The 13,422-nt window shown below is 37.8% G+C and overlaps 1 protein-coding gene across 1 annotated transcript in view; it reads left to right on the top strand.

Moving 5' to 3' along the window:
• Nucleotides 1–3,248, top strand: part of LOC140465528 (beta-1,4 N-acetylgalactosaminyltransferase 2-like) — a 36,827-nt gene extending 33,579 nt beyond the window's left edge. The window contains exons 9-10 of the mRNA XM_072561067.1: nucleotides 221–443; nucleotides 3,031–3,248. Coding sequence (XP_072417168.1) covers nucleotides 221–443; nucleotides 3,031–3,248 — 441 coding nt within the window. The remainder of the gene's footprint in view (nucleotides 1–220; nucleotides 444–3,030) is intronic.
• Nucleotides 3,249–13,422: the final 10,174 nt, after the last annotated feature.

Below are 13,422 nucleotides of genomic sequence, written 5' to 3'. Positions count from 1 at the left end.
TGGGTGATTGAATAGTATCAATACTTATCATGTTTTATAAAATTATTTTGTATGCTGTTTAATGCAGATGCTAACCTATTTGTTTCAAATGGTTAAGGACCTTTAATAATAGTATAAAACATGCATTATCAGGCCGTGGGACCTACGCTATAATTAAATTAACTTTATTTTCAAACAAAGTTCATAGCATATGTACCATTTTTAAGATTATTTTCCATAGGTTGGAGCCTCTGTGAGTGGCAGTCGATTTCAATTTAAACTGTGGTATGAGAAAGGAAATGATGACGGAGACTGCTTGTTTTCCCAATTTGGCAGTTTTCATGCACTGGATGGGTTTCCACACTGTGTAGTCACCAGTCTTGTGGTGAACTTCTTTCTGGCCAGGACACAAAAGGTATGGAGTGTTGGATTTGACCCACGATTGTCAAGGGTAGCTCACCCAGGTAATTGCATTCATGTCCTTTTGTTTACACTCATAGTCCTGGCTGTGTTAATCAGACTTTTCTCAAAGTGTGGTGTTGGAAAAGCACAGCCAGTCAGGCAGCATCCGAGGAGCAGGAGAGTCGATGTTTCGAGCATGAGCTCTTCATCAGATGAAGAACATTCGATCTCCTGGTCCTCAGATGCTACTTGACTGGCTGCGCTTTTCCAGCACCTCACTTTTCAACCCTGATCTCCAGCCTCACTTTCTCTTAATCAGGTTTTTATTAAGTTTGTCTATGGATCTACAGAATCATCTTAAGGCATAATTCATAAGATTCCCTGCCTATTGACCAAGAATGGACAGAAATATCCCCAAATTTTCAGCTAATTTGGTGAATTTTGATTCAGACATTTTTTATCATATATATTCTCTGAATAGTTTTACACCAATATTATGGTATAAAAGTTTTTCATGTAACAATATAGTTGATTCAAAGATCAATATATTAAATGAATATTTGGGAATGATTTTAAAAAGTCAATGATGCATTAGAGTATTTGAGAAAATCAACAGGGGCTTCACAATGTTACAGAGAAGTAGCCAAATCTAAAATCGCTTTCATTAGAAGTAAGAAGATTGATCAGGAACATCATTTGGTTTGGAAAATACTGAAACATAAATACCCCCTCTAAATGATTTCCTAATAATTTGTATCCAAGAAATCTAATTGCTGGTCCACTCATCAAAGAGAATAATCTTCCTTTACTTACTTGGCCAGAACTCTCAATCTTGAAAACATCTCTCAAGTCTCCTCTTACCTTTCTCTGTTCTAAGGATAACAGTCCCAAATTTCCTGATCTCTTCTCATAACTGAAGTTCCTTTTCCCAGAGAAAAAAACTCATAGTCTTCTTCTGTACCTTTTTTAAAGTCTTTATTTTTGCCTTGAATTGGTACTCATAATTGTCCGCAATATTCAATCAGAGAACTAACCAGTGTTTATGAAGTTGCAGAATTAATTTTTCTGCTTGAATATTCCTCTATCTATAAGCTAAGTAATCAAATTGCATGTTAACCATCTTATCAGCTTGTCCTCCCATCCTTACTAATTTATTTATCTGAGCACAAATGTCTTTCCACTCATCAACACTCTTTTTGCCATCTAGTTATCATCGTTGCCTACTAATCCCGCCAAAATACATCATTTCACATCTTTCTGTGTTAAACCTATTGAGGTTTTCAGCCCATTTCACCATCCTACCTATATATCCTGAAAGTTAATTATCCTTTTAAGATGACCACTACTTTTCCAAGTGTTCTAATCTAGATAATTTTTTAAAAGAGTCATGAATCCAAAACAAACGCTCAGGGAGCATTTCTGTTAAAGACCTCCCAAAACATTAATCTACCACCAGCTCTTGCTTCCTGTCACTGAGTGAATTTTATATTGATAATATCAATTTCCTCTTAATTCCATAGACATGCATTTATTCAATAAGGATCCTGTGAGACATTTTATTGAATGTCTTCTGAATAGCCATATATACATCTGTTGCATTACCCTGACCAACCTCACCAAAGAATTAAATCAATTAGATGAATATCATTCACCTTTTAAAAAATCTATGTCGATGATCAACGGATATATTTCTAAATGAAAGTTATTTAGAACCTGGTAATGAATTTCAATAATTTCCCTACCATGCATTGGCCTGTCTTTAATTATCCTCCTTTTTTTGTCTCTGACTTCCTGAGCTTTTTTCAATAATCCAGCTATTTGCCAACCCATCCAGTCTGATATTTCCAAAATTTGCACTGGTGTCCAAGTGTCAAAATAATGTATCTGTAATTTCTGTTATTCCCTTTTTGTTAATCCAAGCAAGTATGCTTTTCTTTTCACATGCTTCAATTTTTACAACTGACCTACTCAATGGTCTCAGGAAATCTCTGTACATTAGATATCCTGTATCCTATGTAATACCACAGTGAATATGTTTAATAGGCAAAAGTGAGGACTGCAGATGCTGGAGATCAGAGTCCAGAGTGTGTTGCTGGAAAAGCACAACAGGTCAGGCAGCACCCAAGGAGCAGGAGAATCGACATTTCGAGCATAATCCCTTCATCAGGATTTACGCCCAAAAAGTCGATTTTTCTGCTCCTTGGATGCTGCCTGACCTGTTGTGCTTTACCAGCACCACACTCTTGACCTGGAATGTGGTTATTGGTCTGTTTTCTTTTAAATTAGCAAAACCGTTTCAGGCAGTGAAAAGGCTCTGTCAGCAGTATTTAGCAAATATACTCATTGGTTTAAAAATCTACAAAATAGAATGATAAATAGCTGTTTAAGTGTAGAATTGAAAGTTACAAATACAATCTAAAATTTAAATTTTCTCCATAGAATATAAAGGCTTCTATTTCACTCAAAGTGGGTTCAAGTGTAGAATATCGACAGTAAGGTTGAGTAAAATGAGTATTTTTAGATGCACAGATATTCTGGAACTTCACTTTGGATAAGATGTTTTTCTTGTTCGTCATTACTTCAACATCTGACTGTTCTTCTACAATGCAGTGATACTGATAAGGAAATGTTATTTTGTATCATTCCTAGAGTTTTTCATTGATGGCCTTGGTAGTTTACTTGTGGGATCATGCAATGATGTCCGTATTGGTCACCAGAAGAAAGTAAAACAAACGCAGGAATCTCTGAAGGATGTTGAAAGGAAATATGCAACATTTAGGCATGCAAACAAGCGTCAATTCAAATCCCGTCTTGCATTAGTTCATTTTAAAAATTGGCTTAAATGTTACGCCCAATACAAACACTGAAGGGCTGGGTTGCCTTTGTTTTCATCATTTGCTGTACCTGTTTCTTCTCTTTTGCACAAGTGGAATTGATTTGAAATGAGCATTTATTTGAAGCCAAAAGATTTAATTCTTGGGTAATGGTAAACACATCCATGCTTTATTTAAAATGGTACAAGCCACAAAATAATCAAAGAGATGAATATTGCTTCTTCACTTGTTGTTGGTGATTCTCTAGCCAACTGCAAGAAGGAACTATGCTTCTACTTTAAATTCTTTTTTAAAATTCATGTTAAAACTTAATTCTCTGGTATGCAGGTTCATTTTAATCTAAATTAGCTTTCCATTTACCGGGAGACGAGTGCAATATTATAGTTCAGAGGCACGAAAGAAAGTTTCAAATGAGAAATGTTTTTTGGTCTGTTAAAGCTTATTTTTGCAATAAATGTTATCTACAACTGCTGAGCCATTGCAAAATAATTATTAACTCGTAGCAATATTGATCTTGTGCAGTATAACCTGATCTGACAATAAAACAAAATGGTGGAGGGTCCCATTCTAGCAATGTAGGAATCAAAGGAATTACAATTAGATTCAGTCTGGTTTTAGTTTAGTCTCTGACTCCAGATTAAGGCTGTATATTTTGTTTTTGCATCATTCTTGGTGCTAGGAGAAACTAATTTGCACTGTCATACTATTGCAAATTACCCCTAATCTGTCACCATTGTATTTAAATGTCAATTCAAAAATGATATTCTTTGGCTTTATTGTTTGGGTGATTGTTTTAACCACTTATCACTTGATGAATAAAGGGAGCTTGGAGGCAGAATATCCACTTGATTCTTATTTTCAGTTATTTCCATTTATTATCTTTCACTTCTCTTATCTGATATCAGCCAATAATCTGAGTATAACGATTGGTTACCAATAGGTTTTGTTACGACAGAGGCTCCACCAATTTTGCAGGCCACAACAGAAAATAAATAAAAAATACTTCCTGTTACCAAGATGATCAATCCAACACTTTACCTATATCAGCTTTTAAGAAAAATATGTATCAATCAAGTTTCTTAATTGTATCAATTTATTATCAAGCCAAAAGCTATTCAATAAATATGAAATAACTGATTAACACACACACACACACACACACACACAATCAGTTATATGGAAGAATCTCTCCCTTGCTTCAGGAAAAGAGAAAAAAAATTAGATTTTTTTTGGCAGAGATTGGATTTCTGAAAAATAAAAGACTTTGACTAATGGGTTATCATTGAAGACAAAGAGACAAAGTACGGAATGTCCTAGAGCCTGTTGCTGTCACGTCCTGGCTTCACGTCCAATGAAGTCACTAATTGTGTATGGCTCTCAATGAAATCTTACAGGCAGAGCTTTCCCTGGAAAGACAATCTTGGCACGTTTCTTCAATCACTCTTTCGAGAACAAATAGGATTCATCTTGAACCTAAGGGGGGAGTTCTATATCTTCACTATGGAAAATACAAAAAAAAAATCCAGTAATAGCTTTAAATCCAAACTTGAAAGAGAGCAAGAGCGATAGTTAAGTTATACTCAGCAAACTGATGGAGCTGGGATTCCAGGTGGACTTCATACTAAGGTCTTAAAACTGGTGGAGGAAATAAGCCAGTACATCAGTTGAGTTAATTTTCTAAAATACTCTTGATTCAAAGAAGGTAGCATCACACTTGAAGTTAGGAAATATAACTCAGCTCTTCAAGAAAGGAGGGAGGCAGAAAACAGGAGACTATAGGCTAGTTACTTTGATGTCTGTTTTGTGGAAAGTGTTAGCATTGATTCTTAAAGAAATTATAACTGTGCACTTAGAAAGTCAAGGTGATCAATAAGAGTCAACATTGTTGTTAAAGGGAAATAGTGTTTAACCAATTTGTTGGAAGGAATTACATGAACTTTGAACAAAGGGGAGCCTGTAAACATACTGTAGTTAGATTTTCAGAAGGCATTTTAATAAAGTGCCACTTAAAGTTTATTGCAGGAAATAAAAGCTCATGGTTTAGAGGTAGCACATTAGCATGAATAGAACATGGGCTGGCAGGCAGAGAACAGAATATAAGGTGATGGCATAATGGTATCATCACTGAACCAATAATCTGAGTCTTGGGGACATGGATTAGAATCCCATGAGGGCAGAGGGTAAAGTTTGAATTTAATCAGATTTTTTTTAAACATTAGCTTAAAGGTGACTGTGTAACAATTGTCATTGATTAATTAATGTGCGATAGGGATGGACATCTGCTATTGATGGACATGAACTCTAGATCCACAACTATATAGCTGACACTTAGTTTCCCTCTGAAATGGCCAAGAGAGCCAATCAATACAAGAGCAACTAGGGATGGACAACATCCAAATCCCACACATTGGTGCAAAAGAAGGAAGTGCTTGTGTGATTGACAGAATGAGATGAATGGAGTCTACTCAAGCCTCAACTTTCTACAATTTAAATCAATGGCTTTAAATGAGGGGAGCAAAGGTATTTTTGCTAAAATCTCAGACAATACCAAGATAGGTAGGAAACAATGTTGTGGTTAAACTTAAGGAGATCAACAATGGATATAGAGCAAACTTTGTTTTAACTGGCACCTCACGAACCAGTACTCTCAATAAACTGGCAAAAATTATAAACCTCAAATGCCAGGAGTTTACTGTATTATTCTGTCCAGTTATCATAGTCTTTTTAATTTATTTACCTCAATGTAATATACATGTTGTTCAATCGAATGGCCACGTGAAAGTCGTCAATTTCTGCTCAAATATTGCAGTCTACCACAATATCAGTGTTATCAGTTTTATTTAAGGCAAAGTTGCATTATTATTTAAGCGAATTGTGCTGTAAATAAACTATAACAGTGAAGTGTGGACCCCTTGCATCACATTTCTATTATTTAGTGTGTGGTTTTACATTGATTATGTGGACCTCTTGATTATCCAGAATACTTGGTCAACCAGCATACTTCTGATCCTGTAGGTACAGGGTAATTTAAGTTTGCTGTAAATAGATTGAGTGAGTGACCAAACGTCTGGTGGGTAGAGTATACTGTGGGAAAATGTGAAGTTGCTCTTTTTAGCGAGAAGAATGAAAAAGCAGGGTATCAGTTAAATGAAGAATAACTGCAGGATTTCAAGGTGCAGAGATATATTTGCATTCTATAGCATGAGTCACAAAAGGTTTATTGCAGGTATAGCACAAATCAAGAAGGATACTAAGAGGAATTGACCTAAAAGAAAGGATGCCATGCTTCAGGTATGCAGGACAGTGAAGATTACATCTCAAATACTTTATGCAGTTTTCATCTCCTTCCTTAAGAAAGGATGCTATGATGTGGACATGAGAGTGTTGGACCCGGGTAGACAAAGTCAGAAGTCATAAAACACCAGAATATAGTTCAACAGGTTTATTGAAAATCACAAGCTTTGAGAGTACTGTTCCTTCATCAGGGGAAGTGATATAAGTGAAATAAACCTGTTGGAGTATTACCTGGTGTCATGTGACTTCTTACTTAAGAAAGAATGTGAATGAATTGGAGGTGGTTCAGAGCCTGTTTACTAGATTGATACCTGAAATGAGTGGGTTCCCCTATGAGGAAAGATTGGACAGACTAGACTTGCATCCACTGGCTCTCAGAAGACTGGGGGAATGACTTGATTGAAGTGTATAAGATCTTGAATTGTCTCAACAAGATGGACATGAAAAGGGTTTCTCTAATAGGTGAGTCCAAAACTAGGAAACATGGACTTAAAATTAATTAATTAAAATTAAATTCTAAAAGGTTGCTCTTTGAAAGCAGAGGTGAGATGATTTATTTTGTTCAGGTATACTAAAAAAACTCGAATAAATATATTTAACATAATCCATGAAAACTGAAGTCATCCAAGCAATATTAAATATAATGTGGCTTTGCAAAGGTTTATGTTATTAAGTTCAATTTTACTCATTTGCTTTCTTTAGTACAATACTTTTCTCACAATGGATCCACTTAAGATTTGGAATCAAATTTGTTATTGCTATCTTTACTTTAAGTTGTTATTATCTTCAAAATCTGGCTGCATGTGTTGTCCAATCCTAGAGATGGAAGTCAGCCAAGTGAATTCCTTGTGGCATGGCGACCTAAACTGAGCACAATAGTTTTGACAAGAAAAAAACCACCATAACCTTTACAAACATCAATAAGGATCGAGGGTTCCTCTGACAATGTAAAGACATACTTGGAAGAAGTGCCCAGCAGCAAGTCAGAAGGAGAGACCTGCCCCTTCTAGTAGACTACTTCCAATTATCCAGTTGTTGAAATAAACAACTTGAAAATCAGACATGTTGTAAATTGACTATACTTACCGGTGTCCTCTTTTGCACCCACATTAAGCCAAGCTTTGCACTTGAAATGGAATTTCCAAAACTTTAATTTTATTATGCAATTGCCTTTTCATAAAATGTATTCATTAAAATGAATATGTTCACTTAGTTTTTCACTATGTTGCCCATTCCACTCATTAAAATTCAGAATTTTTTTTAACCTCCTGAGATTAACAATCTTTAACAGTTACACATCCCACACACAATGGACAGCCAGGTATATTGCAGACCAGGGCACTAGTTATATTTCATGATGGTGGATATCAGTTATAACAGAACCCTTAAAATGTATCATATACACCAGCCATTTTGTACAGTTCTGTCCAAACAGTGGTCAAGTTGCTTCAGTTATCTGTTCACAATATTAACAACTTAGGTAATTGCAAACTAAAACGTTTTGCACCTTTAATCATTGACAACTACTTATAAAAGGGAAAAATATGTCTGCATAAATACAATATTGCTATTTAAAGTATTAGCATTTTTAAAATATATACGTACAAGTTTTCAAATATTTTTACTCATCATTCTTTTCCCCCATATTCTTAATGATTTAAATCATTTTGAGATAGACATGAAACCAGATGGACCACCTGGGATTGACTGGGCACCAGAAATGACAACAGTAAAACTGGCTGTGTCAATCCTCTGATGTCCTTCTTACTAATATCTGGGGGTTAGTTCCAAAGTAGGGAGAGCTGTTTCACAGACTAGTCAAGCAACAGCCTGACATGGAATCACACCGTACAGTCGATGTGTCAGACACCACTATCACCAAATCTCTGGATACGTCCTATCCCACAGGCAGGACAAACCCAACAGAGTGGCCGCACAGTGGTATACAGCTGGGAGACAGTTGCCATGAGGGTTCTCAACATTGATTCTGAACTCCTTAAAGTCTCATGGCTTCAGGTTAACCATGTGCAAGGAAACCTCCTGCCGATTACCATGATCGCCCCTCCCTCAGCTGCTGAGTCAGCCCTCCTCCACGTTGAGCAACACATGGATGAAACACTGAGGGGGCAAAATGCACTCAGGATTGGGAATTTTCATGTCCACCGCCAAGATTGGCTCACTAGCTGTACTATTCATCAGCAGGTTAGTTACTAAAGGACATAGCTGCTAGACTGGGTGTGCAGCAGGTGGTGAGGAACCAACAAGATAGAAAAACATACTTGACCGCATCCTTACCCATTTGCCTGCTGCCAACACATCTGTCCATGACAGTATCAGTAAGAGTGACCATCGCATAGTCCTTGTGGAGACAAAGTCCCACCTTCACATTAAGAATAACCTCTATAGTGTCATGTGGCACATCACCGTTCTAAATGGAACAGACTTTGAACAGATCTAGTAACTCAAGACTGGGCATCCATGAGGCGCTATGGGCCATCAACAGCAACAGAATTGCAGTCCATCACAATTTGCAATGTCATGGCCTGGCATATTCCCCTACTCAACCATTACCATCAAGCCAGGGAATCAACCTTAGTTCAATCGAGAGTGATAGAGGACATGCTAGAAGCAGCATCAGGCAAAATTAAAAATGAGGCATCAACTTGCTACCAAAAAGGGTGTACTAGCATTCCAAACACCACAAGAAGCAAGTGATAGACAGAGCTAAGTGATCCCACAACTAATCAGATCTAAGGGCTGCCATATCCAGTCGTTGATTGTGTTGGAAAATTAGACAATTCACTAGGAGAATCGGCTCAACATATGTCCCCATCATCAATTATGAAACAACTGAGCACAACAGTCCAAATGATAGAGCTGAAACATTCACAGTAATCTTCAGCCATAAGTGGATGTCCCAACTCGGCCTCCTAATGCAGTCCTCAAAATCACAGATGCCAGTTTTCAGCCAATTTGATTTACCCTACATGATATAAGGAAACGGTTGGAGACATTGGATATGCAAAGGTTACAAGCCCTGACAACATTCCAGCAATAATATGGAAAACCTGTGCTCTAGAACTTGCCACACCCCAAGCCAAGCTGGTCCAGAAGTGCCACAACATTGACATCTACCTGACTAACTACAGTCCCAGCAGTCTATTTTTCTTTATTCATTCACAGGATGAGGGCATCACTGGCTAGGCAGCATTTATTGCCCAGTGGACAGTTAAGAGTCAGCTACATTGTTGTGGGTCTGGAGTCACATGTAGGCCAGACCAGGTAATGACGACAGCTTCCTTCCCTAAAGGACATTAGTGATCCAGATGGGTTTTTCCAGCAATTGACAATGGATTTATGGTCATCATTAGACAAGATTTTTGTTGAATTCAAATTCTACCATCGGATATGGCACCCTAGCAGTCTATTCTTGATTCCTGATGAAGGGCTTTTGCCTGAAACATCGATTTTCCTGCTCCTCGGATGTTGCCTGACCTGCTGTGCGTTTCCACCACCACTCTGATCTAAACTATTCTTGATCATCAATAAAGTGATCGAAGGCATCATCAACAGTACTATCAGGCAGCATCTGATCAGCAATAATCTGCTCAGTGATGCTCAGCTTGCGCTCCACCAGAGCCACTCAGCTCCTTACTTTATTACAACCTTCATTCAAAGATAGAGCAAAGAGCTGAATTCCAGTGGTGAAGTGAGACTTCAAGACTGCAGAGTGTGTTATCAAGGAGCTGTAGCAAAACTGAAATCAATGGGAATTACAGGGCAAAATCGCCAGTGGTTGGATTCATACCTGGTTCATAGGAAGATGGTTGTGGTTGTTGGTGGTCAGTCATCAGGACCTCACTGCAGGAGTTCCTCAGGTCCTAGTTCCTAGGTCCAACCATCTTCAGCTGCTTCATCAATGACGTTCCCTCCATCATAAAGTTAGAATTGAGGAAGTTTACCGATGATTGCACAATATTCAGATACAGAGGCAGTCCATGTTCGAAGGCAACAAGCCTTGGACAATATTCAGGTTTGGGCTGACAAGAGGCAAGTAACATCACACCATATAAATGCCACGGAATAACCAACTTCAATAAGAGACAATCTAAGACATTCAATGAAATTACCATCTCGGAATATCCCACTATCAGCGTTTTGGGGGTTACCATTGATCAGAATCGCAACTGATAAAATCGCATATCATAAACAGTGGCTGCAAAAGCATATTAGAGGCCAGGAGCAATGCAGTCAATCAGTCACCTCTTGATTTCTCAAAGCCTGTCCACCATCTACTAGGCACAAGTGAGGACTGTGGTAAAGTACTCCCCATGAGCTTGGATGGGTGCAGCTCCAAAAACATGCAAGGAGCTTGACACCATCCACCTTTTCACACCTTTTGAATTTGAGGCTCAGGATCTCGTAGCCACTAGATTTTAACCTAACCAACATAACACAAAGGCTCTGTGTGCATGTCTCTAACAAGAAATTAATAGTTCTAATTGCCAACGTAACTTAAAAACTTACCTCCACGTTTTAAAAAATGAACCATCTTTTTGATCATTTTGCATTAAACAGAATCATATTAATTAGAAAGGTTCAAACAAATAACTGGAGTTTTATGTTGTGTATCAAGAATATATTTTGCACCTTTTAAGTAAATAAGTGTTAATATGGTTGCTCAGTATTCCTTGTACTGTTGCATTTTTGTATCAGTTTAAATTATTTTTTTTATTGTTCCTGGAACTTGAGCATCAGTGGGAAAACCACGGTTTATTCTGCTTAATTGCTCTCTACAAAGTGATGGGAAACCGCTGTGGTCTATAGTGTAAGCACACCCGAAGAGCTGTTGGGTAGGGCGTTCCAATCCCAGTGAGGAAATGGTGAAATATTTCCATAAAAGGATGGCAGGCGGTTTGCAGAGGAACGCACAGGTGCTGCTGTTCCTATGTGCCTATTGCACCTGTGCTTTGGACAGTAGAAGTTGGAGAAGCCAAAAGAGGCTTGGCAAATTGAAGCGCCTTTTCAAGACAACTTCCATTGCTGCCACTGTCTGCCGGTTGTGGAGGGAGCAAACATTTATGGCAACGGATTAGGTGCTGATCAGCGAATTGCTTGGTGGTGGATGATGTTGACCTCTCGATTGTGAAGGTGCACAATTCCAAGCAACTATGATGTATTCCATCACACTTCTTGTGTTTGTGAAAGGGTTGTGAAAAGTCAAGAGGTGAGACACTTGCTGCAGAATTCCCATTTTTGAACTATTTTTGTAAGCACAGTACTTATATAGTTGGTCTAGCTAGTTTACTGGTCATTAGCAATTCCCCTGGATGTTGATGTGGAATTCAGCAATGGTAAAGCCTGAGATGTCAAAGAGAGATGGCTAGATTCTCTCTGAATAAGACGTTCACTTCACTGACACAAATTTGTCACTTCTCAGCCCGAGCCTGAATGTGGTCTGGGTCATGCTGACTCAAAGCAGCAACATTCATTTTTAATTTTGTGCACCTAATAGACCTTGTGATCTGGTCACTGATGTAAAATTTGAGAGAATTCTATCACTAAATCAAAACGTAGATAAATCGCTGCTGCAAATTAGATAGTGTCAAACAGGAACTTTGCAAGTACAGATTGCGACTAAAAGTCAATAAAGCTACATGTCTTACAATATTGTTAGCTCAAGTAAATTTACCATCTTAAAACTTAAGTGAGGAAAGAACTCTAAAACATCCATTGTTTTAATGTTATGCAGTCTTTGCTCACAGATTGCTCAAGATGTTTCCAATAGAAAGCAAGCAGGATACCCTAATTGCCCCCTTTGCAATGAATAACATTTTAATAACCACACCTCATATTACCTCCTGGGTAGCTTTCCTTCCTGTTGTACCAATTGCCTATTGTATGGAAATACAATTCCGTTTTTCATGCCTGTCATTCAAAGCCCCCAAGCCAATATAATCCCCATTCATCACGGTGAAGTCTCAACATAAGAGTTGCTATACAGAGCATCACTGAAAAACCATCAAATGTTTACATTCATTTCTACAGCCATGATTTGAGTCCACTCCAAAAGTTGATTTCACATGTGTAAAACCACCATCCATCGACCTTGATGGTTTCAATTAACTGCTCTTCTAGACATAATGATCATTTCAGCTCATATTTCCTTTCCACAAAAAACAGCAAAGGGCAACTTTTTGACCCTGTGTTCTCCTTCTCCCCGTTTCACGCTCAGTGACTTCCTCCAAGATCCAATGCTGCAAATTCTTCCATTAATCCCACCCAATTGCTAATTCCTTTCAAACCAGACATCCTCAGTGCAGAGAAAAATATTTATTTTACAGTTGCCAGATTCTGATATCAACATCTACTGATGAGGCACTGTCAACCTCATTTATCTATTCTTTCACAAAGTTTCTTCAACCTAAAATTCTGCACCAGTCTTTACATGAACCATTCTGCAACGTTAGCCTGCCTACAAGAAAATACTGAAAAGGGCAAATTGATGCAGCTCGGTTTTATAAGCATGTTATAACGCGCCTGGGAGAGTACAGTGATTTGGTTTGCAGGTGTAAAATGAAGATCAGTGGAGAGGTGTGTGGGTTCAGAGATGACCAACAGTATTCTAAAGAAAAATCAAGAAATGAATCACAGGTCAATGATCAGACATTATTTTTCTCAAGTCTAAACCAGGTTATCTGTCAAACTTAGGGCTGAGTAATTAAAATTTTCAATTCGCATTAGGAAACAGCAAAGAAATTGAGAGTACAGATAAGGTATGAAGTTTATGAATTAAAATTAATAGCTTAAATCGTCTAACTCAACTTTTTTTTTAAATCCCTTATTCCCTCTTTAACTCCATGAACAAGCATTTCCAATGTCTTGTTTGCAATTTCTGCACCATGTGGGAACT

Source organism: Chiloscyllium punctatum, chromosome 42 (genome assembly GCF_047496795.1).
Source record: "Chiloscyllium punctatum isolate Juve2018m chromosome 42, sChiPun1.3, whole genome shotgun sequence".
Lineage (NCBI taxonomy): Eukaryota > Metazoa > Chordata > Chondrichthyes > Orectolobiformes > Hemiscylliidae > Chiloscyllium > Chiloscyllium punctatum.
This window is presented reverse-complemented; position numbering and strand designations above follow the sequence as displayed.